The sequence below is a fragment of the Grampus griseus genome, assembly GCF_964374135.1.
Source record: "Grampus griseus genome assembly, chromosome: 18".
Classification (NCBI taxonomy): domain Eukaryota; kingdom Metazoa; phylum Chordata; class Mammalia; order Artiodactyla; family Delphinidae; genus Grampus; species Grampus griseus.
The window spans coordinates 11380449-11406847 of NC_139012.1; the positions used below are offsets into that span (position 1 = coordinate 11380449).

Sequence of the window (26399 nt, forward strand, 5' to 3'; positions counted from 1 at the left end):
CAACATCCTTACCTTGAATGTTGACAGTGTTAGGAGAGCAGCTGCGGTTTCCCAGGAACCCCGGGTAGTTGGGGAGAGCTGGGTGGACCTGGCTTTGGGGACATTTAGTGGTTTGGAAAGACAATTCTGGCCCCATAGGAGGAATCCTGGCCTCGCACAGTGGCCCCGACATGGTCGGAGCTGCGGGGAGTGGGGCAGGAGGCAGGCGGCCAGGACAGTCCCCAGGGGAAAGTCTGGAGGTGGAACACATGAAACTTTCCTTCTTTCCTCCCACTGCCCCTGCAGGTTGCATGTGGGGCTGGAATTCCCCAGCAGGCTATCAGAGCCCAGCTCTAGAGCAGCCAGAGGGACAGATGCTAACTGTGGGAGGGGTGACCCGATTCCAGGAGCAGCCCTGGGCAGGGCCTGAGGGACTGGAGCACAGGTGCTCAAGTTCCCTAAAATGTTTACCTTTTGAATCCGAACTCAGTCTAGGTTTATGAATCAGGACTTCGAAGGCAGGGTTTCCTTTATCTGGGAAGGGGAGGGGTGGCTCACTGTGGACAATTTCTTCTTTCTTATTTTACAATCTGGAATCTGCTCACTTGCACATCAGGCCCAATCTGATAACTTTTGCACAAAATCAAAAGCCTAAATGATCTTTTCTTAGGAAACCAAACCGAGTGGCTCGCTGATGCACCCCTACGGCACGCGTCCCCATGCATGAACGCAAATGTGGTCCTTTAGGGGTCCCATCAGCCTGAAAGACTTCCGGGTGTCTTGACAAGAGGTGTGGGTGTCCTCAGGAACTCACACTCCGGCGGTGGGTGCCGTTTGTGTCAAATGTGCAGGAAGCAAGAGCAGGTCAGGGGTGGGAACTGCAGCAACTGGTCCGAGAGTGAAGTCAGACGTGGAGGGTGTGCAGGGGTGTGGGTGGGGTCAGGGACGCCCTAGAGGGTGGTGACAGACGAAGGGGGACAACGGCCTGGAAGCTGCAGGAAAAGGATTTAAAATAACGGGTCACCGCTGGGAAGGTGAGACCTTGGCAGCCGCAGGGAACTGGAAGAGATTGAAAGAAGCCAAACCTGAGGGATCCTGGCTCTGCCACCGTCGGTGCATGTCCAATGGTCACGCCACCTATACGGACCTCGATTTCTAGTAAAGGACTGAAGTCGAGGGTCACCGAGGCTCTTTTCAGCTGGACAAGGCTCTCTCATTTAGGAGGGAATCCTGACAAGAAAACAAACAAGAACTTGGGGTGGTGAATCCTCTTTGCACCTCACCCTGTGATCCCAACAGCGGGCTCTCTCTGCTCCCCATCCTCTGAGAGAGAAGCAGTGAAAAGTCTCGAGTGAGAATTTTGCCTCCGGTTTGATTTCACTTCACTAGGCGCTCTCTGGAGGTGAGAAGGAACTCAGGAGATGGTGTATTTTTGGATACGGTCGCTCTTTTTTGCACTGGAAGCCCAGAGGGTGGGTTTAGATTTGCTGCAGAGGTCATACACAAATCCGCACTCTTTGGCCCTCTAGTCATGCCCTGCCAGTGACCGTGGTCAAGGACGTCCCATCACTGTCAACTGTACTTACACCTGAGATGGGGACACTCAGATCAAGTCAGGGCCTGTGCTTGGGACCAGCTAGGCTCCCAGAAACTCACCTCAGCCCTATTCTGAGCAGCCTGACGGCCCCAACAAGTCTCAGAATGGGGCCTCACAGGGCCAGTCCTACTTAAAGGAATCAAAGGACTCCTCTCGCTTCAAAGAAAGCACCCAAATCTTCTGAAGAAAGATGAGCAGTCTGATAAAAAAAACATTTTTTTTTGTTTGGATCGTAAAGAATAGTACAGACTAGAACAAAGTTTTATTTAGGTAAGTCTAATAAAGAAACACCAAAAAGTAAAACACATTAAAAACTTTATTGTAAGTACCACGCATGTCTAAATTTGCATCAGTTTGCAACCCTTCTGCTGGCTTTGCAGAACACAATAGTTGCAAGTTTCCTTAAATCTTGCTTTAGATCTTTTCAGGCTCATCTGCTCCGGCCACCCCCTCCTCCCCACGGTGGGGTCAGTCTACCCTGCCTCAGGCTGATATCCGATCACCCCAGGGCCAGGCGGAACCTGCCTCCAGAGGGGCTGGCCCTGCAGCTAGGACGCCCCGTACTGCTCCAGTGAGCCCACTCTTCTCTTTGTCCCATTTTTACTCCTAGCCTGAGTGGCTAACTGTGCATATTCTAAGCAAAATTAACTCCAGTTAAGTTTCATGGAGTATTCCAGAACCTCGAATCGGTACCTGATTATTATTTTTTAATGGAAGCAGGGAGTAGTTGGGAAAAATCCCCTAGACTGGAGTGGGCTGGAACAGGTGGAAGAGGGTTCAGTTCCCCGTCTCTCCTTCATTGGCCGGGTCTGGCCAACTCTGCGTGTGGCAGATATGAACTGCTCATCCCTAGGGAGGGGGGACCCTGAACTGCCACCCGGGTTTGAAAGCAAATTTGAGGGGGGAAAAAAAAAAGCAATGAAAAAAGTCCATAAAGAAAATTTGACAGGTCCTTTCTGAGTACCAGTCCCCTTTCCGGCGCGTATGATCAGATATAATGTAGGAAGATGCATTATAGTAAAAAGAATATGACAAGAGCAGTAATTTCCCATCTGGAGTGCTGTTCAACTGCTTGCAGAAATCTGTAATTTTAATGCATTTTAAACACATTAGGAATGGGAGATGAATTCTCCAAACCAAGGAAAATACTCCATAAAAAAATAAAGATAGAAAATACATGCTTCCTTCGTGGCAAACTTATCTTGGATACTTAATGGTAATGATCTTGGAATTAAGGGAGGGAGCAGCGGGGACCACCCTTTGCTCAGGAGGACAGGGAGGACATCTCGCCAGAGAGTGCCAGGTCCTGGGGCTGAGCCGGTAGCGGGACGGCACTGCTGTGGTCAGCAGTCTGCCGGCCCCTGTGCTGTCCGCTGGGACCGTCAGTGCTGCAGCAGGAAGTTGGTGGCCACGTTAAGGTCATTATTTGAAGCTCTCAGGGCTTCCAAAGCGTCACCTCTGGAAAATCCCATCTCCATGAGCCGGGCAACCTGAAAACAGAAACAAAGCCAGAAAAGCCTGATGAGGCTGACGACACTACCACTGACCCACCAGCCCCCAAATGTTCCTCGTGTGAGTTCTGTAGGACAGGTTAAACAGCAACAACAACACAACCGGTTTTCATTTTAGTGTGGAATCTGAAGCTTATAAAATTACAACCGGCTCACCTTTCACGGTGCTCACTATATACAGCCGATAAATACGCGTTTCCTCACTGAGTCCTCACTTTAGAGACGAGGAAGGGGGCTTCTGAGGGTCAGTGACCTGCCAGGGGGCGGCCGAGCTGTGGCGCGGGGCCTGGGAAGCAGGTCTGCACCAGCCACACTCCTTCAGGGTCGAAGTTGACTCCCGAGGAAGAGCGTATCCAAGCTGCAGGCGTCCTGAGGCTGGCGGGCTCCGAGGGTGCACGCGCCTTTGCGTTCCTGTTGGCTCAGGCAGGGCACGGCCTTGGGGAGCCCACCCCCAACCCCACCCCCGGCGTCTCATGGCAGGTGCAGCGTCCCCGGAGTCCCCGCCGGCCTGCGGGCAGCAGCTGCGCAGAGGGGGCGAAGCCTGGGCAGAACAGCGTGGAGGAGGCAGCTAAAGCCACTGAGGGCAGGGAGGCCGAGGCCTCCATCTTTAAGACCACAAATCCCGAGTCTGTGAACGTAGAGGTTTCCTATACTTTTACATACAGGCAGTCTCCAAGGTCAAAACAGGCAGTGTTACTACAGTGTATTCGTAACCTGTTTTCCCACTTTAAAATGTATTATAAAAACATTTATGACCCTGGACTAGCCGCAGGTGGTGGTGTTTTTTGTTTTTACTTATTTTGAAATATACTACATTTGCAATAATATATAGTGAAAAGTGATACTCTTACAAATGTTGAGATTTCCAGGAGGTGTGAGTTGACAAGGGGCTGGGGACTTAGTCACCACTTCACCTTCCTTCCGGTAGAACGCGATGCCCTGGGGCTCCCCAGTGGTCAGAGCCCCGCTGCCTCTCCTTCCCCCTAGCTGAGGGGGGTGTGCGCGGGAGGGCGAGGGCAGGTGGGTCAAGCGGGTGGCCGCAGGGGTGACTGAGACCCCAGACTCCTTGTCCCTCAGGGGGCCTTAGGGAGAGGCTAACCGGTTGGGAGGAGACTCGGCCCACTTTTCAGAAGCTGGGGTTCTAGCTGGTGTTTTTTGAAACTGATGCTCTGATCCCTCATCAGTGGATCGTTGAGACTAGGATTAAAAAAAAGCACACAGCGAGGGTCCTCCCTCCAAGGAACCTCATTCCAGTTCTCCACCTCCACACACGCCTCCTAAGGGCCGGCCTGGGGGAGGAGACGGCCGACTTCCAGCTCAACTTCCGGGGGTAATGGACCGACTGACTGCTGGCGTGGGCAGAACGGCAGGGATCCCTGCTTCCATCTCCCGCTCTGGGAAAAAGTGGCCCTTTCGGGAGTCTCAGGAACACTTCTTCACGCACTGGCCGGGATGCAAAGCTCTTCCTCAAGGGAGCCGAATCTGAGTCTAACTAGTTACCGCCCGTGGGACTTCAAAGGCCCTAATTTGTCTTTTGAAGCCACAGGAAACAGCCCCATTCCCTTCTCTGCACGAGGCGCTCAAGTGGCCTCCCCACCTCTGCAGGCACGCAGCTCCTGGTCCGTCCCAGGCTGTGTGGCTCCGTGTCTCCCACCTTTGCTGCCGGTGTGTCCTCTGCTGGGAGGCTCTCCCCTTTGCCCTTGGCCTGGTTAACTCGTCTTTATCCACTGATCTCGCGGCCTGTGGCCCTTTCCCACGTTTCCCAGCCGAGGAGAAACCCAGAGTAGGGGTCTCGTGGTCCCACTGACCGCTGTCCTGTGCTCCTCCCAGCTGTGACTTAGGGCCGACAGCTTCTCCTTACCACCATACTGTAAGGGCCCTGGCTGCCTTCGTTCATCCCTGTGTTTCAGAATCCAGCACTTTCCAGCCTGCCCCTCCCCTTCCAGCGCTCGTCCATTTGTGCTGCTGCAGAATATGGTACTGCTGGCGTGGTCTGCCCAGGGCAGAGGGCGGTTAGACGGTGCCACCCCAGCCCTTGGCACTGGGTGTGCGTGCACGTGTGTGCGTGTACACATGTCCCGAGTGTGTAGCTACAGCATCCTGGGGTGGTGAGTTAGCAGGCCTGCTATAAACCCTGAGTGAAATGCGCTCAGGCTGGGCCTCCGAGTACGTTTGTATCTGTTCTTCCAGGGACTGGGAGCATCTCTGTCGAACTTCCTCTGATCGTTTTCTAGCCAACCAAATCTACTGTCAGCTTAGATTCTGTTGTTTCCTGTGCTAGCTCCCTCGAACTCTATCATCCCCACATCTGATTAGCACACTTGCTAAGCTCTACAACTCACGTCACTCAAGTTAAAATGCCAAGCATTCGAGGGCAAAGGCAGGGCCCAGCACTCACCAGCCCTCCCCTTTCCATCCAACGGCTCATCAACAGGTTTCTTGAATTTTAACCAGTTTCAAACTTCGTATTATTATCTGTCGCAATGTCACTACCACTTCTCCCAACGCGGCAAGAAGTGCACATGTCTTGGTGGCATCCTGTGTCAACAGGATCAGTTTGGTGCCTTCAGACCACAAGGCTCTTTACCTCTCACAAGTATCTCCTCGATAATCTATTTCAGGCTTCTGCCACACGTGACGCATGAGTTTTGCTGTTCAATGATCAGAATCCACACTCTTGCCTTTCCTTGGGGTCATTTCACACTGAGTGGCACTCGGGGACCCGCTGGATGTGCGTCAACAGGGAGAGACCACCTCACTGGTCTGGGTACTGTGGCCAGGCTATTTCATACACTCCTGGATGGAAATGACCTTTTACAATGCTTATTCCAGTCACTTCCGGTTAAGGACCACTATCTTTAGTGGAGTGAACGTGGCCAGTGAGGGGGTGGGCAGCTCTGCCTGCCTTGTCTCTGTCACCCACGGACATGATGCCACGGGCCAATGATGTGGCCGCTCTCAGTGACGGTGAACAGTGTGGCAAATGCTACACTCGCTGTCACCTCTGTCACCTCTAGTACTTCAAGCGTAGCTAACGCCTGGCTGCTCCTTTGCACCCAGCCGAGAGGAGCAAATCCACCTGTATGGCAATTCACGACTCATAACCTGGAGCTGATGCCGTGTGAGCCTCGCCCCGGCGCTGGTACCGGGCGGGGCTGCCGGCCACAGCTTCCAACTGTACTGGAGTTCTCTCTCCACCGACTCCCGAGTCTGGTCCGAAATCCAGGAGATGCTGAGCACAGGTTGCTGCACACACAGAGCAGAGCAGCCGTGGCACTGCGGCCCCGAGGGAAAAGCTCTGGCCGGGCCGCCCCCGAGGGGCTGATGTCTGGTGTGAGGAGAAACGCGTTCTCTGCACACAAGGCTTCCTCCGGGTTCATTCTCTCTTCAGAAACACAACCACACGTGCCGTCACTGGCTTTGACAGCTGAGCTGGGTTTTTCTCAGGTCTCCGCTGAAAAGGATGTTTGCTGTCCTGTGCAGGCAGTGGCTGAGTGGCCATCACAGCCCTTTGCCTAAAGCTGGCTTTGGAACCTTTTGCATTTCTTCAGGGGTGAGAAGACGAGTGTGATCAGAGGATTTTCACTGCTGGATGACCCGGTACTTTGACCAGATGAGAAAGCTCACAAAGTAGAAACAGCGTTAACGCTATTTAAAAACTGAACAAGCACAGGAAGAAAGGGCATCTGTAAGTTTCCTTTAGTGTCCAAAACTGTAAACATCTACAAAACTGAAATGGCACGCTCGGGCGTGGGTATGAGGATAACAGTCAGAAAACCAGAAGGACAGAGAGAGGGGTTCCGACGGTCATCCTGCAGAGGACAGCGCTGGCTGGGGCGGCCGCAGCCAGGCAGGGGGCTGTGCCTCCCTCCCACTGCTGCCCTTCCTCGGGGGCTCAGCAGCGCACGGCCAGGATGGTAAGGGCCGCAGCAGAGAGCTGCAGCCCCTGTGGTGGACACCGAGAATCACCGTCGTGGTCCTCCGTGGTTGGAACTTGTGCCCCTACTACCTCAAGGTAATTCTTACTCAAGAAAATGAATAAAACCCCACTTTAACACTCTGCTACTCTTTGACACAAGTGAAGTAGGACATTCATTCCAATGAGATTTATAGCAATTCCTCTCAGTTTGAAACACTCCTTTGCTTGTTTTGTTCAAAGACTGTGGTTTTCTTTAACTTCCCTTTAGCTAAGGGTGTCAGAAACAAATCGTTTTTGGGGTTCTTACTTCCCCAATTCTGACTCTTGCAGAAAACAACGCCCACCTGAAAGGTAGTCCCGACCAGGCCCCTGTGGGCTGCCCATGGCGGCTGGCCGCTTCCCAGGCCATGTGCGCACCCTGCCGGGAGGAGTGACCCCAGAGAGGCCCTGGGAGGTAGGCTTGCCCTTCCCTGCCCTCATTATAGCTGTCATTTGTCACCAGTCAGGGCAAGCTCAATGCCAGAGCCCTGTGGGTCAGTGCCACCCTCATTCCCTATCAGCTGACCCCCTCTCTCCTCCTTGGAACTGCTGAACCCCTGTGATCCCACGGCTGGCTGAGTGGACTGGACCTGCTTATCTTACGCTCCCGCCCGGCCGCAGGTGGCTCAGCGGCCCCTCATCTTTGTACTCTCCTGCTTGCTTCAGGGTTTAGTCCTGAGAAGGCCCTGGCTACAGGCTGGGGGGGCTCGTTTGCTTGCATCTTTCAGGACTCAGCAGAATTAGGCACCCCTGAAAGTTGGTTTATTTGACTGCCACTCAATATTTCATTCTAATGGATAACATGTTCTAACACTAGCACTAGAGGTTAGAGGTGGAAAGGTCTGATGAAGGACCAACCTCTAACATATTTTTAAGTGAAAAAAATTGTTCTTTTGAAAAAGAAGCCCTCCAACCACACCTTCACGTTCAGCCCTGCTCTAACTGCCACTGGGGCACCTGCTGTGTGTCAGGCTCTGTGTCAGGAGGGAAATGCGGAAGAGATGCTACTGGCCCTCATGGAGCTCACCGTCCGCCAGGGAACCAGATGACATGGGCGTCTCTATACCAACACCCAACTCACTGTGGTCCAGATACTCAGAGCATAAGCACTAAGTTTTCATAAGGTGAGCATTTTGGAGTTTAGACAGGTTCCTCAGAGGCAGTGGTGAGGACTCCAGAGATGAGGAGAGAGACTCACCGAGATTCAGATTCTCTCATACTGAATACATTTCACTACTTATCCGCTATGACTGCGAGGGTCTGTGTGCCATCTCTCTTGGGCCGACGGATATTTCAGAGGACATGAATGGAATCCACACGACGGGTCTCACGTATTATAAACGTACGAAGTGGTACCATATCTCGAGTGGGCAAGAGTCTCATAAGCACCTGCACTGTAACATGTTCCCTGGGCAGGGATGGAAGACATTGCATACGTGGTTATGAGCATAACATGCCCCTTCTTCCACATCGAGTCCATCCTCCAGGGAAATCCAACACTGGGATTCCCTGTTTAAAATCCTGTATTGTTCCTTAATGCCTACAGCACGGAAGCAGAGGTCCATGCCCCGCTGAGGACCGCTGGGAAGCCTCCCTACTTCTTCCCCACGTGAAGCCCCTGCCCCGGCAGTCACTCTCCGCTCCAGCCTCACCCACCTGTGCTTCCCCAGATCTGATGTGCTTTTCACCAGGCCACATCTTTACAAAGAGCACTGCCCCCCACCCTCCCACACTGGCAATCCTTCAGCAGCATCGGAAGATTTGCTCACAGTTGGCAAGAGCTGCCCCTGAGCCAGGCTCCACGCTGGGCTCTGCATCACGTGCAGGCAGGAATTGCTTGCCTTACCTATCTCCGTAGTTCAAGAACCTAGCCCAGTAGTTAGACTGGGCAGAGCGGACAGCTGATAACTGCTGGCTGACTACAAGGAAGGAAAGACGTGGCTGGAAGTGAGGAAGTCAACATTTGTGAAATCCATGTTTGTCCTCCTTTCGTTAAATGCCAGCATTGGCTCAGTTAGTCCTGTTTAACTTCCCTTTCCGATTTCACCTGTGCGTCCCATTAAGCATAAACCGAAGGGACACCTTCTAAGCTTGGGGAGGGCTTAAGAGAGACAAACTTGGGAAGCTTTTTTCCCTTTTGATTTAAAACAAAAAAAAATGAGGCCAATATGACAAAATTTCATTATTTGTTAATTTTGCGTATGGGTGTAATATGAAAATCCTTGGTTAAGAAGAAAAAGATAAAAAGAGACAGAAACGCAGTAATGCATACACTTATTTTTAAGATACTAGTAGGGTTTGGGGTGGCATCTGCAAGGGGTGATGAACTGGCAAAGGTGCTTGTTGAAAAATAGTAGGAGTGGATCGTGAAGAACTAAAAATCCAGAAACTTAATAGCAATAGTAGAAAAGGTGGCAAACATTTCTATGGCCATATGTTAGAGTCTTACTAGACTTAATGGGGGATGCACATTCTTTCTTATAATATTCTTTGTTTTCAAAATAGATGGACTACATTTCCTATCTTTAATAACTCTCACTAAAATTCCTGAAGTATTTGCTCACATCAGAAAAAACTCAAATAATCATTTCTCTTTTCCTTGGTTTAGAAAATTACTAAGTTTCTTAAATGCATTTAAATCACATGACTGATGTTTAAATAAAGTACAGCACATCTAATTGAAAAATTAAGCATAAAAAGGTTTTGTTAATTCAAACTATCTTAATGTTACTAACAAATAATTTTTTTAAAAAATAAATTTATTTACTTAAGTATTTTTGCCCGCATTGGGTCCTCGTCGCCGCGTGTGGGTTTTCTCCAGTTGCCATGAGCGGGGGTCACCCCTTGTCGTGGTGCGCGGGGCCTCTCCCTGGGGGGGCCCCTCCCACCGTGGAGTATGGGCTCCAGAGCGCAGCCTCAGCAGTTGTGGCGAACGGGCCCAGCTGCTCTATGGTACGTGGGATCCTCCCGGACCAGGGCCCGAACCCGCGTCCCCTGCATTGGCAGGCGGATTCCCAACCACTGTGCCACCAGGGAAGCCCCAAATAATATTTTAGACAGTGTCTAGCCTCCAACTAACCAAGAGATTATATGTAACTATACACTTGTAAACGTTACTGTAAATGTCTTGAGCTAAGAACAACATCCTTCTTCTCTTTTACAGTCTCTTGAGCACCTACCACAAAAACTACTGAGGGTCTACAGAGATAATGTTGAGGGGGACCTCCGTGTCTTAATGTGGGGCAGTCTGTAAGGCCATTTCGGGATAATCAAGAAATAGAAAAGACAAGATCTAGAAAAGTCAATGAATAAGGAAGCATGTTAAAAACAACCTCTCACGTATTTACGTCTTTTCATAACAGAGCCAAGAAGAAGTAAATGATATTTAGAACTGATACCGACATCGTGTTAACCTCGCTCTCGTCATTCTGGGAGGATCAAGGAGAATGATTCATTAAAAAAAAAAAACAACCCTAAAGACTTCAGTTACACACATTCACCTTGTTATCATTTTTTGACAGTTTTTTTCCCTCAAGTGTCAAAACTAAGAACTATTTCACCTTTAAATACTTTCTATCATCAACGGCTGCTCTGTTGTGAGGGATGTGACCTGGGTTCTATCAAGGAAACAGTAATATAACAGAACTTTCTTTTCACCTGAATTTGAGAGTATTAGTTTATTTTTTAATCTGTTATTATAAATGCCTTACAAATGCTGAGTTACTCGGCTTTATTTTCTAATCGTGGGGCTAACAGTTTTTTGGAAATTCACTAATGGAGGTGGAAGAGAACTATAGGCTCCTTAATCCATCTCTCAACCCTAACGAGCTGCTCAAAGGATGAGTCTGAGCTGAGAAGTTAAGGGTGAGGGGTTGGGTCAGCTCGTCAGGCATATTCCATTGGTTTCTCTCACTTGTGGTGGCCTAACCCAGAGGTGCCAGTGGGGGCCCTGCCCAGAAGCCCCTCCTGAGTTCCAGAAAAAGTCAGGATACATACAGCTTTGCCACAGAGACCGAGTGCCTTGGGTCGGACTGGCTTTTGTTGGCTCTGGGAACAGGGGATGGGGAAAGTGCGTGGGGTGACTCGCTATGAAACACTGACCTTGATTTGCTTTTATGAGAAGAAAGCAACATTTGCAGTATGAAATTTAAAAGGGTTGTTACTGAAGTGCTCTCAACCTACTAGCTTAGGTTTTCAGAACCTTTCCAGTGTGAAATAATTACAAACTTCTAGAAAAATTTCAAGAAGAGCACAAAGAACCCAATTACTCTTCATCCACATTCACCAATTATTACTTTGCCACAGTTGCTTTCTGTCTACACACACACACACACACACACACACACACACACACACACTCCCATTTATTTTTCCTGAGCCACCTGAGATTAAGCTGCATACATCCTGTCCCTTTAGATCATCCTATTTCCTCGTTTCCTCTAATCTACAATACATACAATATAATTTCAGAATTGCTGTACTCATACCACCATGAAAGATAAACCCATGAAGAGTTTGAGGTTTGCAGTTCTTTTCTTTTTTCTAAGAGGGCATATTATGTTCAAAAGTTACCGAAATTAATTTTCCCTCTCCCTTTTGATTATATTATTCACTTAAGATACAGCTGGAACATTTATTTCAGTTTCTTTTTAGCTTTATGATTGTCCCCATTGCTGATTTGCTTTTTCAGTATGTAAAACATTAACTTGGTTCCTAAGTGAAAACCATACAAACAGAGAAGCTCCCTGTCCTTCTGCCTCCTTCTCTCCCAGCCTGCGTAGTGAACCAACTTCAGTAAACATGAAATATCACAGATTTAAAAATAAGCGATCACAATGCATTTTTTTTTCAAATTATGCCTTCCTCAAACTCATAAGAACCACAGTAGCCAATAAAGGGCCCAAGTATCTATCACTGGTTTACCTGATACCAGGTGGTTTACCTGATACCAAAATCTTTGTACTTATATGCTTGATTTCTTTCAAGTCTCGTTCACCAAAACTGCTTGGAGTGTGAAGCATGGGTTTAGGGTAAGTACCAGGTGTTACTGATTACCTGCTCCTCCGAAACCTCTAGAGGAGGGGACGCTTGTTGCTCAGACTGCCGACCATCCTGATAGTTTACGTTTCGTCGCTGACGTAGAGGAGGGAAAAGACGGTTCCAGTTGATCATTCCTCCCTAAAAAGAGATCAATGCACAGCGATCAGACAGGGGAGGAGCAGAAACATGGTAACGCACTAAGGAGCTTTCTCCTGCAATGCAGTCACAGCTGCAGACTGGAAATAAAATGTCCGACGGACCTGCTGTGTGCAAGCTGAATCAACAGGCTAAAATCGGCAGCCTGCAGTAGGTGCACAGAGAGCAAAGAAGGTAGCAGGTACTGCCAGGGATCTGTGCAATTTGACTCCAGAAGGCAGTGGAAGACACATGCAGTCACTCCTAACCTCAGCCCCGTGGTGTCCCCACCGACACTGTCCCAACTCCACTGGACTCGGGAAGACGCGAGTGGAGGCTAATTCAGGGCTGGCAACCAGAAACCTGGAGCTTCCTTCAGCAGCTCTTTAAGATGGTGCTTCTCCCCCTTTCTCCTCCAGCTCCTCTTCTCCCTGTTCTTGTTCTTTTTAAAATTTGAGTAAATTCTGAGCAAGGTCCACGGAGAGAGACTGCAGGTGGAGATAAAACCCAGGTTGGGGGACAGGCTCGGGAATGTGAAGGTAAACCTCACACACAGGGACAAGAGGTTCACACCTGTCCTCTGTGTGGCTTTATGGATAACTTCACATTGGTGGCGATGTCATTTCTTGCCTTTTCTATGTCATCAATGAAAAAAAGCCACTATGTGGCTAGACAGGCAGCCTCCTCCACCGCATGCACCGCTTTTTAAAAGCACTGCATGATGCTTTTAAAAACTTGACTTTTGGGCTTCCCTGGTGGCGCAGTGGTTGAGAATCTGCCTGCCAATGCAGGGGACACGGGTTCGAGCCCTGGTTCGGGAAGATCCCACATGCCGCGGAGCAACTAGGCCCGTGAGCCACAACTACTGAGCCTGCGCATCTGAAGCCTGTGCTCCGCAACAAGAGAGGCCGCGATAGTGAGAGGCCCGCGCACCGCGATGAAGAGTGGCCCCCGCTTGCCGTAACTAGAGAAAGCCCTTGCACAGAAGCGAAGACCCAACACAGCCATAAATAAATAAATTAAAAAACAAAAAAACAAAAAAAACAAACTTGACTTTTTACCTGTATGCCACCTTTTAAATTTATCAACTTAAATCTGTTTCTGGAGGTCTTCTAGTTCTGGAAGATTTAGAGACTAAGAAAACCTAAGATTTTTCCTATTATAATACAGGAAAATTATAATACCTAAACATGCTAGATAAAATTTAAAAATATTTCATATGCATAGCTGAACATAAAGGGAAGATGGAGGCCCCAAGGTGCCAGAAACAAGCTCTGGAAAACCAGGGCAGTAAAGAAGAGAGGATATGGTGCGAGGGGGAGCACATCCTGCTAGTCCAGACCTACTTGGGTGTTTTTTTTTTTTTTTTTGCGGTACGCGGGCCTCTCACCGTTGTGGCCTCTCCCGTTGCGGAGCACAGGCTCCGGACGCGCAGGCTCAGCGGCCATGGCTCACGGGCCCAGCCGCTCCGCGGCATGTGGGATCCTCCCGGACCGGGGCACGAACCCGCGTCCCCTGCATCGGCAGGCGGACTCTCAACCACTGCGCCACCAGGGAAGCCCGCTACTTGGGTTTTATCACCTATTTGGGTTCAGGAGAGGAGGCCTTGGGTCTGAAAGAGGCAGTGACTTTAAGCTCATTACCTCCTTAAAGGCACAACCTCAAATGGCAGCACCCCCAGTGAGAGAGGATGAGAAAAAAACCAACCAAAGAGCAGATTTTCCTGAGGGAGGGAGCAGAAATCTCGGTCTGCCTGAGAGGTGAGAACTGCAGGGAAATTTGGGGTTCAAGTTACACCACATATCTGCTCTAAGAACCCATCGAAAAGTACATAAAATTCGTTCTGGGATTGGAGATGGATACACCCAAGGAGCCAAGCAGAGGCAAATCTAAAGTTATTCTGGAGAGACACTCTCTCATCCTGGAATTAGATGAATTAGATGGGATTCACAGATACAGCTCCAGTGGGGGAAGACTCGGACCCCAAACTACAAAACCCATGAGGAAAACACCCATCATGAGCAGGAGTCAGTGTGTACAATAAACAGGAGGATTAGATCCCCAAGGACGCAAATTTACAACATTCTGAGAAAAGCTATAAAATTAGAAGTTTTAAGATGACTGAGATACAGAAGGAGTTAAAAAAAAAGAATAGGACACTATAAAAAAAGATAGTTTTTTTAAAAAATAGGGAAACTAAAAATAGAGATATTATGCAAAACTGTTCTGGAGAGATGCTGGTAGAAATAAATTCAAATATATTAATGATCACACTAAATATACACTGACAAACTCGCAAGCTGAAAGGCTGAGACTGTCAGTTTTGAAATCTCTCCCATTCCCCCCAACCCAACAATAGACAAACTGAAAATATAAAGACATAGACAAGTTGATGTAAAGAGATGGAAAAAGAAATATTAAAGCAAACTGATGTTGCTATATTCATGTCAAATAAACAGACCTCAAGGGCAAAAGAGGCATTATTAGGGATAAAACCACTAAAATACATTGATATTGTTTATATATAACATTACAGCATCAAAATACAGAAAGTAAAATTTAACAAAATTACAAGTGAAGTGGAAACATCTAGACATATATTTAATTTTTAGCATATACTGATAGATCAAGCAGACAGACAATTAATAACAATATAGAACATAAATAACAAGTTTGTCTAGATGGACATCTATAGCCTGCACTCAATTTTTAGAGAATATACATTCTTTTCTGTTATAAGTAAATTATTTATTAAAAAAGTGACAGTGCACTAAGTCCTATATAAAATATCTGCAAATACCAAAACATAAATATTATACAGACTATATTCTCTGACTACAATGCAACTAAAAATAAATATCAAAATTATAATTAATATAAAACAAACAAAAATGCACACATTTGAGATCAAAAATGAAAAATCATAATGGAAGTTAGAAGATATCTAAAAGTGAATAAAATTGAGACTACTACCAATCAAAGCTTGTGGGATATAATTAAGTAGTTGATGTAATTTTAAAATATTGAGCTTAAAGAAAATGAAGACTGAAAATTAAACAGTTAAATACAATTTAAGAAGTTAGAGAAGGTAACAATGGTCTAAAGAAATTGGTAAGAATGAAGTACAGAGCAAATGTTAATAAAGTGGGAAACAGAGACACAACAGAAGGAATCAATGAAAACCCAATGCTGACTGTTGAAAAAGTCAAATAAAATGAATAAACCTGATGCTTAGTGAAATGACAGAGAAAGAAGCACAAATTATATTAGGAATAACACAAGGAACATAATGACAGATATTAAGTAAGAATACTTTATTTGTGCTAACAACTTTGATGAAATAGACAATTTTCTAGAAAAATATAACTTGCCAAAACTCAAGAAGGAATAGAAATTGGTAATCAGTTTTTTGTTTTTTGTTTTTTTTTCCTGTACGCGGGCCTCTCACCGTTGTGGCCTCTCCCGTTGCGGAGCACAGGCTCCAGACGCACAGGCTCAGCGGCCATGGCTCACGGAACCAACCGCTCCGTGGCACGTGGGATCCTCCCGAACCAGGGCATGAACCCGTGTCCCCTGCATCGGCAGGTGGACTCCCAACCACTGCGCCACCAGGGAAGCCCTGGTAATCAGTTTTAAAAATTGTTCAGGAACGTCGACTAAAGCTGCACATACGTGGATGCCTCAGCAAATTCCATTCCTGGACAACATAAATGCAAACACATGCTCACCAAGGGCAGGGACCAGAACGTTCTCAGCAGTGTTGCTTGTAAACCTCAAAGACTGGAAACTACCCAAATGCCCATTAAGTAGAATGGATACTTTATAGTATATTCACATGATGTAGTATTATATAGCAGTTCAAATGAACAAACTACAATTATATGCAACAATATGGCTAAATCTCTCAAATAAAATGTTAAATGAAATAAACACCAAAAAGTACATTTGTATGATTACTTTTATATAATGCTAACTTTTCTGTATGTTATACTTCAATAGAAAGTTACAAAAAGAAATAGAAAACCTGATTAGATGTTTAGCCATTAATGTAATTGAAATAATACTTAAAAATCTACCCACCAAAAATCTACAGGTGAAGTCTATGAAAATTCTGAGGGCCTGCCATCTTACACAAGTTGTTCTAGAGAACAGAAAAGAAGAAGAGCTCCCCACCTAAGTTTTTGAGGCCATATAACGCTGTTTCCAAAAGTCAGAGAAGGCTATTATGAGAAAGAAGAATTATAAAACAATCTATTTTTCATTTATGGAAAGATGTAATAATCCTAAATAAAAGATTAGCAAACTCAATCCAACAATGTTCAAAAAAGATCATCATCTTATCCATTATGATGTACTATATTAGGATTTATCTCAGGAATCTTAGAAAATATAGTAATGTAATTCACACATTAACAGATTAAAGGAGGAAAACCAAATGCTCACATTCAACAGATATAAAAATAATTTAATAAAACTTGATGAAGAGACAAGAATGCCTATTATCACCACTTGCATTCAACATGAGTCATGGCATAATGAGGATGAAACCAACCACTTGTGAAAGAAAATGCAGAAGGATGGAAAGGGAGAAACTGTCATCACACATGATGATTGTCTACCTAGAAAATGAGAACCAATGAGTACAAAATAAAAAAAAAAAGTAACATTCCTTGCCTGTGATCACTGAGAAAATATAAGTGCAAAAAATTCCTATTTACAAAGAGAAATAAAAACCATTAGGTACTTAGGAATTAAATCTAACAAAAAATTTGCAAGATCTCTATGAAAAATGGTAAACTTGATTGAAGGATATCAGAAGACCTAAATAAGTGGAAAGACAGCACATTCCTGCCTGGAAGACTCAATACTGTCATCTTTTCACACTCGGCCAATTCCAGGCTGTAGCAGAGACTGCTGGTTGACTTTCAATATCCACATTCCCTTTCCTTTAAAAATAGGACTTTTTTTGGGGGGAGTGACGCACAGTTAGTACATTTCTCAGCTTCCCCCACGAGGACTCAGTTCTGCTATTGGTATGCAAGCAAAAAGGGCACCTGGGACCTCCAGAAGAGATCTCTTTTTATTTCTTTTAAATGAGTTAAATTAAAAAAAAATTATCTACAATGTTGTGTTAATTTCTGCTGTACAGTAAAGTGATTCAGTTACACATATATATATTCTTTTTCATATTCTTTTCCATTATGGTTTATTACAGGATATTGAATATAGTTCCCTGTGCTCTACAGTAAGACCTTGTTGTTTATCCATCTTATAAAATTAGTTTGCATCCGCTAATCTCAAACTCCCAATCCATCCTTCCCCCACCCCATTCCAGAAGAGATCTTAAAGGGAGGGATGCACCCTTCCTCATTGTTTCCTCCTCCTTCCTGGAGCCCAGGCGGGCTGAGGACAGGGCAAGAGCCAGAGAAAAGGAGCCTCGGGGTGCAACTTCATGCAGGGGCCCCACCAGCTCGGGGCTATCAACCTGACTTCTTTTAAACGAGACAAACTTCTGCCTTGTTTAGGTTTCTGTGATTTTGTTTTCTGTCATATGGAGCTAAACCTATTCCTAATGGGTATATATTCAAAATTCACACACACGCGCATGTGCGCTTTGGTTGAACGAGACAACCTCAAGGGTCAAGACTAGACCTGAATATTTTCAAGAAGTATAAGGGAGGGTTTTTTTTTCTACTAGTTATTAGGACTTACTGTTAGACTACAAGAATGAAAGTAGGACGGTATTAGCACATGATAGGTAAACAGGTCAAAGAAACAGGAGAGACAGTCAACAAATCAAAAGTAAACATGGGCACTTGGTATATGATGGAGGAAACATTGTAAGTCAGCAGGAAAAAGACACACCACTTAATGAACAGTACTAGGACAAATGGTTATAGAGATGGAAAAAGAGAGGACCTCCCTGGTGGTCCAGTGGTTGGGACTCTGTACTTCCAATGCAGGGGGCATGGGTTCGATCCCTGATTGGGGAACTAGGATCCCTGGGGAACTAGGATCCCACATGCTGTGCGGCATGACCAAATAAATAAATTAATTTAAAAAAAGAGATAAAATTTGACCTTTACTTCATATCGTATACAAAAACAAATTTATTTTATAATAAACCCCACAGGGACTTCCCCAGCGGTCCAGTGGCTACGACTCCGTTCTTCCAATGCAGGGGGTGCGGGTTCGATCCCTGGTCGGGGAACTAAGATCCCACACGCCGCGTCGTGCAGCCAAAAAATAAACAACAACAACAATGTGATTAAACCAGCCAAGATGACTAAATATAAAAATAAAATAAAATAAAATAAACCCCATAGATTAAAGATTTAAATCTGGAAAGCTAAACTGTTAAAAATTTTAGAAGAAATAAGAGGCATTCTTTATGTTGCTGGGATAGGAAAGGATTTCTAAAACAAAAATATAAAGGATCAATCATAAAAAAGGATTGCTAACAATTACTACAAACAAGAACTTTTGTATGATTAAAAAAATAAAGCTAGAAGGCAAAGTACAGATTAAGAGAAAATGTTTGTAACATATAACTGACAAAACAGTATCCAGAATATGTAAAGAATCAATGAGAAAAAATAAATAATACAAGAGAAAAGCGGACGTATATGAATAAATGTATATGAATAAACAATTTACAGAAGAGGAAACCCTGAGTCAATAAACATAAGAAAAGATGTTCAACCCCACTAGCATTAGGAAATGCAAATTAAAACAGCAATAAGTCATTTCATACCTGTAAGACTGGCAAAAATAAAACGTCTAACAATACCAAGGATACGGATGATGTGAAGGAAATAGGAACTCCATATATTGTTGATGAGAGTTTAAATGGGCACAAACATTTTAGAGGACAATGTGTCAAGATCTAGTAAAACTGAGGATGTTCTGATCTAGGAATTTCATCTCCAGGGAGCTATGAGTGCCTAATGGGGCATTTATGAGGATATTCTGTGAAGCACTGATTATAATATTAAGTAAGCAAATGTAAAAAATTCAACTGTCCCTAAAGAGGGAAATAAATTATTAAGTGGTTCTATTATATATGTGCAGCTAGAATAAATGAACTAGATCTAATGGATAAATCTCAAAAATACAATGAACAAAGAAATTTGTATAAGAATATGGATGTACAATACCATTTACATAAATTAAAATATATTTAGAATAGTATACTATTTAAACTATTTTACGGATAGTTTACATATACACAGTTTACATATACATACGGCAATTAGTGGTGATTCTGCTTCCCAGGGGATATTTGGCAATGTCTGGAGGCATTTTTGGTTGTCTTGGGTTGGGGGTGGGAGGTTGGGGACATGATGGTGGTGCTGTTGGTATTCAGCGAGTAGAGGCCAGGGATGCTGCTAAACATCCTATGAGGCACAGGACAGACCCCGCGACAAAGGATGGCCTGGACCAAAATGCCCACAGTGTCCAGGCTGAGAAGCCTTGATATATACTCACAGGTGGCGAAGATACAAACACGCACCGGCAGTGGATACCATACAAAAGCATCAGACACGACACAACTGCTATGGAACGCTGGGAAGAGGAATGAAACTTTGGCTGATTCTGTAACATTTTATTCTTCAAAGGGAGAGTGAAAGAGTAGGCAAAACAAAACAAAACTAAACCTCAAGCTGTGATAGTAAAAAAGTGCTTAAAAAGCAGAAAGTTACAGGAGCTCTAGGTTCTGGGATGTTTTGACACTAATCTGCTCTTTCTGTAGGTTCAGCCTGAGCCTCTGCAAACAGGAAACGCTTCCTTCACTTTGTCTTCTTCAAAAGCAGTAACCACATATTCAAAAGGGGAAGAAGGAAACAGCTTGCATTTTGAACAGCCATTTTATGTTATTAGTTGTAAGGAGATCTTCAAATGAAGTAAAATTTCTTGTGAAAATTAATAAACAACTAATTTTCCAACTGAGAGCAGTAAACGTTTGTTAACGGTTCATCAAGTGGAAGTCACATGGAGTAGAACTCCACCTCTAAAGGCCTTGGCGGGTTTCTGAAGGGACGATCAGGTCAGGCAGTGTCTATACCGAGAAGCCTGGTCAGAAGAGCCCCCCAGGGTCCTCTGGGGGCACTTGCAGCTCCCACGGGAGAGAGGAGCAAGGTGCACGTTCTGGTCCTTGCTCCCATGGAGCTCCTGATCTCCTCGGGGAAGGCATGACATCCAGAAAGGGAAAAGCCAGAAGCAGGCAAGATGGTCTGTAACCAGGAAGGAAGCCACGAGGCATCAGTTAAAGGGCACGGCCAAAGCTCGGGGGTAGAACTACAAAGAGGATGGGGGCTTAGCGGAGTTTTAGAGGATGAGGATGATTTCAACAATGCAGAGGAGCACCAGGCATTTTTTTCAGCCTGTTCAAAGACAGGGGACTGAGAATGGGTTTATTCCTACTTCAAGGGCCAAAGCAACGCTAAGGTGAAATAACAGAGGAACGAAAAATAGAGGATGCTGAGTGACCGAGAGCAGTCTCCAGTGCCAAAATACCTGGGTTCAAATCCCAGCTCTGCCACTTATTATGTGAACTTAGGCTTCAGTTTTTTTTTTTTAAACTTCTCTGAATCTCAGTTTTCTCATCTGTATTATGGGAATAATAACTATGTTCGCCTCATAAGGATATGAGAAATAAATGAGTTAATATACGTAAAGCATTTAAAACAGAGCTTGAAAACTTCTAAAACCTTATTACATACACATTAGCTATTAGTACTATCCAATATTTGCATTGTATCTTACAGTGGTATTTCTTGCCTTCCCAGCTAGCCTATAGCACCCTGGAGAGCTGCATTGGGGGTAAGATTTGCATGAAACTCCCCAGGTGGCCGGCACAGCTCTCAGCTCAGTGCAGCCTGAGCTGAATCCCCAGCAAAGAATGATTACAGAGCAGGCACAATGAATGTGATGGTTTAGGACAATTAAAATTCTTTCCAAAAGCATCCTCATCTTATTTTTAAAAGGTCAGTCACTGGGGAAAAAAAATGCATCCTTTATTCTCCATCTTTGGTGATCTGGAACCCTTTATCAGAGTGCTACGTTTTGAACTGTAAAGCAGGCGGGGCTGCCTCCACGGCACTGTCTGTGGCTGCCTGCGGACCATGTCGGGAAGATTCTGGGGGAGGGTATGGGTTCATCAGGAAACAGTGACATGACTGCTTAGTGATACCTGCCTTGGGCACGGAGGAGGCAAGGTGGCACCTACACAGGAACTACTAACCCTGCTATAGACCATGGCTGTCCAGTATTTTCCACATCATGGCACACACAGAAAGATATATTTGTGTGACACACAGGACAGAGAAAGCTGCATGCAATCAGCCTGGCAGCTTCAGGCCCTTCCCAGCTGCCCCAAAGGCTGAGGGGATCAACACCTCATCCGGCCATCTGTGACCGTGACACGGTGTTCGGGAAGTTCTGCCACAGACCTTAAGGAAATACTTGTACATTTAACGTGAGCAATTTACACCGGGGACGGGCTATCATGGAGTTGAGACGCAGAGGAGACCAGATTGTTTCAGGTGCATCAGTTAAGGTAAAAATCAATGGAATTATTGTGTGTCTACTCAAGTACCTGGTAGTACCCGAAGCCATGAAGCTAAAAAGAGAACTAAGACAGTGTCTGTGCCTTCTCGAAGCTCCCTGTCTGGTATCCTAACCATTAAATTGCTTTTTCTTTTTCTTCCAGGTTACTCGTAACACCCTCTGCTTGATCAGTGGTACCTCCTCCGCTGTCCGCCCGCCATGACCCCTGGCTGCACTGGGCCCTACCGTGCCCCTCCCGACACCTCTCTCTGGCTTCTGTGGAATCACACTTTCTTGGTCTTTCAAGCCGTCTGGTCTGAGCGTCCCTCAGAGACGCCTTCTCCGGTTCATGTCCTTTATACGCTGGTGTCCCTTAAGGTTCTGTTAGGATTATTCCTCTTCTCTCTCCACGTCTGTCCCCAGGGTTTTAGTCTCCCTGCGTGTGCTGGAGACTCCTACCCGCTTTCCCCCTCCAGGTGCTGCCCCTCAGAGCCACACGACCAACTCTCCTGATGCTTCCCCTTAGGTGTTCCAGAGACATGTCAAATGGAGCGCATCCCAAACAACACTCATCGTCAACCCCGTACCTCTTCCTCTGTACCCAGTCTTGGGGAATGACACCAATGTCCTTCCACAGCACAAGCCAGCTCACCAGGCTCTGGTAATTATAACTCCTAAATACCTTTGGAGTCCATCCATTTCTCTCCATCCTGACTCTCACTGTCCTATTTTAGATGGCCATCAAGGGCGGGCATGGCTTCAGAGTGATTATCCTGAGATACAAAGCTCATCATGACAACCTAAGTGCCCATCATCAGATGAATGGATAAAGAAGATGTGGCACATATACACAATGGAATATTACTCAGCCATAAAACGAAACGAAATTGAGCTATCTGTAAAGAGGTGGATGGACCTAGAGTCTGTCATACAGAGTGAAGTAAGTCAGAAAGAGAAAGACAAATACTGTATGCTAACACATATATATGGAATTTAAGAAAAAAAATGTCATGAAGAATCTACTTAAAAACTCTTCAATGGTTCCCCGTTGTCTTTTCATTAATCTTAAAATACTTTTTTCCTTCATTAATAGCAATCGCAAAAATCACTACTTGGTAACATACTTTTATTAAAAAACGTTTTCCAAAACAGAAAAATAATTAATGAGAAGAATGTCATTATTTTCTATTTTTGTAAACTTCTTTTGTGTGACGTAACGAAATATAGTTGGATTCTCGTATCTGCTTCTGCAGTCAATTCTGTTACACGCTACTCTGGCTTCTGAAGTATATAAAAAAATCTAGCCACGTATAGATATATAGGTAGAAAAAAAATCGGAGTATATTAAGAGCCTTTTCAGATAAGCGTAGGTATTCTTCTTTGATACTACTCAAGTCCCTACTGGCTTTAGGATGCAATTCAGGTTTCTCACCAGGGCTCGCCAGCCTCCTGTTCACCGTTCCAATGGTTTTCCTCACCATTCCGGACTCACATTCTCGACTCCTGCCCAGAAGGCTTCTCTACTCCCCTGAGTCCGGGGTGAGCTGCTCCTCTCATGTACCCTCACATCTCACTGTACCTTTGCAAGGACAGCACTTGGTACATTACCCTTCAGTGACATGCTCCCTGGTAGGAATCTCACAGCAGGTGATGAGCCCCATGAAGGCTGAGATTATTCATCTTCTCTCTGCAGGCCCAGCCTTGCCTGCCACCTGGCATATTCAAGTACATAAGAAATAGCTGCTGAACGACTAAATCGTGGACAAATACACAGCAAAGCATATTGCTGAGATAAGTTCTATGGGATTTTCTTCAGCAAAGACCTCACAGCTCGTTGTAACACAGGCCCTAGTGTCAGGATGGACAGGGTGGGAGGGGATGACGCAAGGAGGCTCAGAGAGCAGAGCACACCACATGGCTGGTATGGTCTTTAAGGGCACGAGGCACCTTCTCCCTCTAACACAGGAACCAGCAGTTTCAAAGGACCACTGCTGGGAGACTGCAGATGGGGACTCCTCGCAGAAGGGGGCATCTGGAACGCACTGGACTGCTCTGAGTGCCCCTTGGCGGCTACAGCTCACAGTGTAACTATGGGTATGCTTGGCTTCATTCCTTTATCTTTTACTTGCAGTGCACTGTACTGGGGCCAGGTAAAGAGCGCTGTGACACACAGAGAAATGACTAATTTCCTACGGCCCTGGAAGAGCTTAGCTGAGTTGACAAAACAAAGGCACATTAGAAAGTAAACAAGAGGCACTGAGGATGCAGCGTGTGACCAAGGGCTACGTGAGAGGTATCTTATTAGACTTGGCACTAACAACAAGCACTACCAACATAGAGGAGAGAAACACTGCCAGAGGCTGCTGTCATCAGCTGATAGCTTCATGGCAAAACCCGAAAACAAAGGAAAAGAAAGAAAAACAAAACAAACCCCATTACCACCACCACTCGCGCAAACTAGCCATACATTCATCACACGGATGAAGGATGGAGGGACAATCACGAGGCCGAGAATAAATCCTATCACATACGTGGAAAGCAATTCAAGGTTCACGCCGTAGGAATACGGACAGTAGAAGCACGCAGGAGACGGAAGCTGGCCACGGCGTGTGAGGTGCCACGTCCTCACGTTTGCACAGACGCCACGGAAACAGTCATTAGAGTATCCTTCTGGGCTGCCGGGCAGTGAGCCGTCTCAGTAGGTGTTGGGAGAAAATAATCAGCTAGAGGGAAACTAGATGGTGACTTGAACACAGCCCCAGGCTAGTTTCACAGCTCTCAGTTCTACCTCTTCTTTGTGGTTCATCGGCCAGCTTGGGGGGTTCAGACACTTTGTATTGTATTATCCTTTGCAGCAAAACACAAAGCAGTTTCTGCGCAGCGAGGTGAGGAAGCAGAAGATGCTGCAGCTCTCTGCCATGGCTCCTCCTCGCTCTGGTCGCCAGGGCTCTGGGGACCACGGCACTGTCTGTCCGCCCCATCGCTGGGTTCGGAAGGCTGTGGCCACAGGTGCTGGTCTAGGGGCTGAACCGAGGAGGCGGTGAGGAGGCATCCAGAGAGTCTACTATCAGGAATCTGTGCCACAGCCCAACACGCAACTCGACGGCTCGGCCACTGCTGCTCCCTGCAAGGAACACTCCAGCTGTGCGCGCCACCAGACGTGCATCCTGCGTCCTCTGTGTTGAGTGATGACTTGTCTCTTGAGGGGCCGGGGCCTCCCACCACAGCTGATCCTACTTCTCCCAAGACATGGGTATGGTTTTTACAACAGGCAGAGGAAAGGAGACTCTGGAGAAAGAGCAGCAGGCTTCAGGTTCTCCCTGGCAACGGGCTCCCCGCCTCTGGGGGGCGAGGAAGGAGGGTGGTGTTGGGAACATGCTCAGCCAGACAGTGCTCATGTCTGCCGTGTTTCCCGAAGGCTGCCTGACTCTCCTCTGAAGGGGACCTTCTCCTCCATGGACAGTCAGGATCAAAGGTGTCCCCACCTTTTGGGGGGAGGTTTGGTTTTGATTTGGGGAGAGAATGGGAACGCTCAGTCTCTTGTGAGGAGGAAGTGGTGGGGAGGGGCAGTGAGCTCCCCAGGTTGGGGACATCTGCTGTAGGAAGATGACACCTCTCTCTTGCTTTAAGGCTTTTTTACTCTCTTAATTTCATTTACGTGCTTGTGAACACTGAACACAAGTTAGTAAGAACTGCACAGGATAAGATACAGCTTCCTTGAAAATACGAAGGAAAGAGCACCTTCTGGCACAGGGATGACCGATGTCTGCGTTACATCTTTTGTTTCCTCCCTTCTTTGTCGGCCAATTTTCTGGTCATTTCTTCTGCTCCTTAACCTTAGCTCTACGCAGCAATTACCAAATAAAAGTCAAAATTAAAATTAGTTCTGGTACTTGTTATTAAAAATGAGACTGGGAATTACTCAGGATTTCCCCTCTCTTTTTACATCTCCTCCCTCAGAGTTGTCACTCATTTTCGCCCTTCAGCGATCACCTCTCACTCCCTTACTCGTCCTTCAACCAACATTGGGCCAGGGTGGACAGCACTGCCTGAAAGCCCGGGGACCCTTTTGGACTCAACTCTCTCCCTGATAAATCAAATCCAGCCAGTTAAGTACCACTGATTTTTCCCTTCAAGGGGGTCTGTTTAAGTCTTTGTCGTCCCCCTCTGAGATTAAGCCAACAGCCTCTTAGATGACCTCACTGCCACTAATACAGGCCTTGGTTTACGGTGCTTCCCAGATAACTGCATTTGTTACAAACGGAAGGTTTCTGGCAATGCTGCACTGAGCAGGTCTATTGGTGACATTTTTCTAACAGCATTTGCTCACTTTGTGTCTCTGTGTCACATTCTGGTAATTCTCACAATACTTCAAGCTTCTTTATTTCTATTGCATTTGTTAGGGTGATCTGCGATCAGTGATCTCTGACGTTACTGCTGTAATTGTTTGGGGTGATAGCAACACTGGGGGCTTATTTTAAGAAATTGCACAGCCACCTCAACCTTCAGCACCCACTGCCCTGATCAGTCGGCGGCCGTCAGCATCGAGGCGAGACCCTCCACCAGCATAAAGATTATGACTCCTTGAAGGCTCAGAGGATGGTTAGCATTTTTTAGCAATAATGTATTT

At 46.1% G+C, this 26399-nt stretch overlaps 1 protein-coding gene across 3 annotated transcripts in view; it reads right to left on the reverse strand.

Moving 5' to 3' along the window:
* Positions 1 to 1890: 1890 nt before the first annotated feature.
* UBAC2 (UBA domain containing 2) overlaps positions 1891 to 26399 on the reverse strand; it is a 152353-nt gene continuing 127844 nt past the window's right edge. For all 3 annotated transcript variants that reach the window (XM_082675874.1, XM_082675872.1, XM_082675873.1), the window contains 2 exons: positions 12101 to 12223; positions 1891 to 3066 (listed from right to left, as the gene is read on the reverse strand). In XM_082675874.1, the coding sequence (XP_082532000.1) occupies positions 2959 to 3066; positions 12101 to 12223 (231 nt within the window). In that variant the 3' untranslated portion in view covers positions 1891 to 2958. The remainder of the gene's footprint in view (positions 3067 to 12100; positions 12224 to 26399) is intronic.